General features: G+C 35.8%; 1 protein-coding gene across 1 annotated transcript; it reads right to left on the bottom strand.

Annotated features, from left to right (window-relative positions):
• Positions 1-420: 420 nt before the first annotated feature.
• LOC133691972 (cytochrome P450 83B1-like) lies at positions 421-2,678 on the bottom strand. Its single transcript, XM_062112604.1, has 2 exons — positions 1,785-2,678; positions 421-1,232 (listed from the first exon to the last, which is right to left on the bottom strand). Exons 1-2 carry the CDS (start codon positions 2,676-2,678, stop codon positions 606-608), a joined length of 1,521 nt encoding a protein of 506 aa, XP_061968588.1. The 3' UTR covers positions 421-605.
• Positions 2,679-3,204: the final 526 nt, after the last annotated feature.

Here is a 3,204-nt window from a genome sequence, read left to right as displayed (position 1 = left end):
CGGTTGGAATTTGACGTGGTTATTTATTATTACTCTGCAGGCAGTGGGGAGCCTGAGCGTAAAAACCTTGTACCAAAATCTTTATATAGAATGAAATTCCATCATCAAATCGTCATGGTACCTTCAGCTAATTTGTCAGTCTATTTCTTCAAGTGATCTCATGTGCATTAGCTGGAAAGGCAGCACGATACAGCGACGAATATTATTATTATATCTACTCGATCTAGTGACGGAGCTTGCATTCAAATCATGCAAAATTGCCAATCACATACAAGGTAGAGAACACAACGAATATATTAATTTAATTTTAAATTAAAAGGAAAAGAGAGTTTTTAATATGAATTTATGCTCCGGATATCAAACAGTAGAAAGCCGTAATGCTTTGTTTATTTATAAATTCTGGCCGATGCATAATGAATATATGCCGTCCAAGATATAGATCTTAATTAAATACAAGCCGTAATGCTTTTTATTGTATCAAGTGCCATACTTAATCTAATAATGGATCTTTCATTAATACATGTCTGGATGATGCTCCATTCTTTATTGTAGCAAGCCCATATCGAACAAAGGGAAATAGCTAATAATCATGAGCTGCGGTGCCTTTATGCATGCCCCATTTCCCCATCACACACAAGCTTAGGCACAAGGCAGAGAGCATCCCTCATATGAGGAACAATACCGGGTAGCACATCATCCATGTCTATATCTTCCACCCCAGATGGCATTTCCCAGTCAAATTTATGAAGAAGATTCGCAAGTGAAAGCTCCACAGTGGCGAGTGCAATAAATATCCCAGGACAAATTCTTCGACCAGCACCAAATGGTATAAGCTCAAAATCATTTCCTTTCAGATCAATGGAACTGCCCAAGAATCTATCAGGATTGAACTCATATGGGTTCTCCCAAGCTTCCGGGTCCCTTCCAACAGCCCAAGCACTCACGTAAACTACGGTCTTGGCTGGTATTTCGTACCCACCTACGTAACACTGCTTGGTTGTTTCTCTTGGGAGTAGTAGTGGTGCTGGTGGTTGCAATCTCATGGTCTCTTTAACCACAGCTTTCAGGTAAGGCAATTGTTGAACATCATCTTCATGCACAAAACCTTTATTACCAAATAAATTTCTAACTTCTTCTTGAGCTTTTCGCATTGCTTTAGGATTCTTCATTAGAAAGGTCATGGCCCAAATTACAGTAACTGCACCTGTGTCTGTCCCCGCAAGAAATATGTCCTGCAAGGACGCAAAAGAAAATTAAACGGAGAATAATACTACAAAAGTATATATTATTTCTTTCTGTATTATTCACTCAGAACAAGTTTTACACAAGATTATTAAACCTGGCGCACCTCATGGCATGATAAATTAAAATAATATAATTTTAAATTATTTTAAGTTTAATATAGCCTTGATAAAGCTGATTGAATCATGAGGTGAATTATTCGGTAATCTAATTTGACCACGTCAACTATCACTTTGTATTTTTAAAATCCAACCTAACCAAATCTCAGATCAACCTAGCAAGCCCGATCAAGTTTATACAAGCCCGATTTCTTTTTCAATCGGTGGTCTACTTAGTTTTAGGTGCACATTAACGGATAATTTTTTTTTTACCTCACAAAAATATTCTTTCCCTCGTTTGAATCTAAATGGAATCTAAATCGAGGACTTAGAAATTGGAACATTGTACTGTATAACAGTCATTACTTGGAATTGAGAATAAAAAAAAGTAATGAACATTGAATTCAAGATGAAATTACTTGAGTTTAGAACTTATTAGATTACCGTTAGAATTGCTTTGATGTGATCCAGGGTTAGCTGAACTTTAAATGAACCCTCCTTGTGTATCTGAAGCAAAAAATCAAGTATAGTATCCTCCCTCTCGGGCTTAGGCCTATTTGGATCAATATTGTCATCAATGATTCCTTTGTAGAAAGCATCAAATTCTTTGAAACTCTTTTCCAGACGATAGGACAGTCCGGTTAGTTTATCGACGAGCCAGCCCAAGCAAGGAAAATAATCCGAAAGGAAAAAGCTTGAAGCCATAGCCTGGGATTCGTCAAGCAACTCTAGGAAGCTATTTTTATCGCTTCCTCCAATTTCATACCTTTTTCCAAAGGCAACTCTGCATATTGTGGTGCTTGTGAGAGAAACCAATTCTTCAGTCAAGTTGAATGGTTTAGAAGCAAGAGCTGATTTGGATATGTTTTCAATCATACGAGAAACCTCATCTTCTCTAATGGGACGGAAACTTTGTGCTCGAATTGAGCTAAAGACACGAACGACACATATTTTTTTCACCTCCCTCCAATAAGCTCCATATGGTGCGAAAGCCAAGTCTAAGCCATTGTAGGTCATTTTTTTCGTGGCAGTCAAGGCAGGCCTGCTACAAAATTCGAGGTCATGAGTTTTCAATATCTCTCTAGCCATTTTAGCTGAAGAGACTATCAGGGCTGGCTTGAATCCTAGCCTCAAGTACATGAGGGGGCCATGTTTTTGAGAGAGTTTCCATAGATACTGATGAAGGTTGGAATTGCCAAGCTGGTGTAAGTTACCTATGAAGGGAAGACCATCAGGACCAGGAGGCAAACAGGCTTTTTTAGTGGTTTTGTTTCTCTTGATCAGAAGAAACAAGAGGAAAACGGGGACTGATAGAATTAGGAAGCCGGATAAAGCCATTGTGATTGATCTATGTTCTTTCAATCTTTATAACGAAAGCTAAGATACCTCACAGATTCATTGTATACACTGAAAAAAAAATATTTTTTATTTTAAATAAAAGGAAAACTCTTCGTGGATTTCAATAGTAAAATTAATATTTTGTTTTTAGTTGACAAAATCATTTAATTTTGTTTTAAGTACATGGAAGTCTCATAGCATCTATCAATCATTACAAGAACGAATAAAGTTAAATAAGTTTTTTATATTTCTATTACATGTAATTATTTTATTATTCCTGAAAGCAAAAACATTAAATTTTGATCAAGGGACATTTTAGTTTTTGACTTAATTTTCATTCAGTTAAGTTATTTCATTACCCTTGAAATTTAAAAAGCTTTGTCTTTGATTTAGATGTTTTTTAATCTTTTACATTTTGTTATTTAATAGTTGTAGTATCTGACATCGCGACCTTAAAAATATTTCGATGAAAAGAATAGATTTCTGGCATTTTGTTCTTTAATGATGAATAGTCTTATTTAAGGAG

The sequence above is a fragment of the Populus nigra genome, chromosome 4 (assembly GCF_951802175.1).
Source record: "Populus nigra chromosome 4, ddPopNigr1.1, whole genome shotgun sequence".
In the NCBI taxonomy this organism is placed as follows: Eukaryota; Viridiplantae; Streptophyta; class Magnoliopsida; order Malpighiales; family Salicaceae; genus Populus; species Populus nigra.
This window is presented reverse-complemented; position numbering and strand designations above follow the sequence as displayed.

Excerpts from the sequence above, each read along its gene's own strand:
- LOC133691972 (XM_062112604.1), bottom strand. The coding sequence starts at position 2,678 with ATGGCTTTATCCGGCTTCCTAATTCTATCAGTCCCCGTTTTCCTCTTG. Across the intron at positions 1,233-1,784 it reads ACATCAAAGCAATTCTAACG|GACATATTTCTTGCGGGGAC; the intron begins GTAATCTAATAA and ends GCGTCCTTGCAG.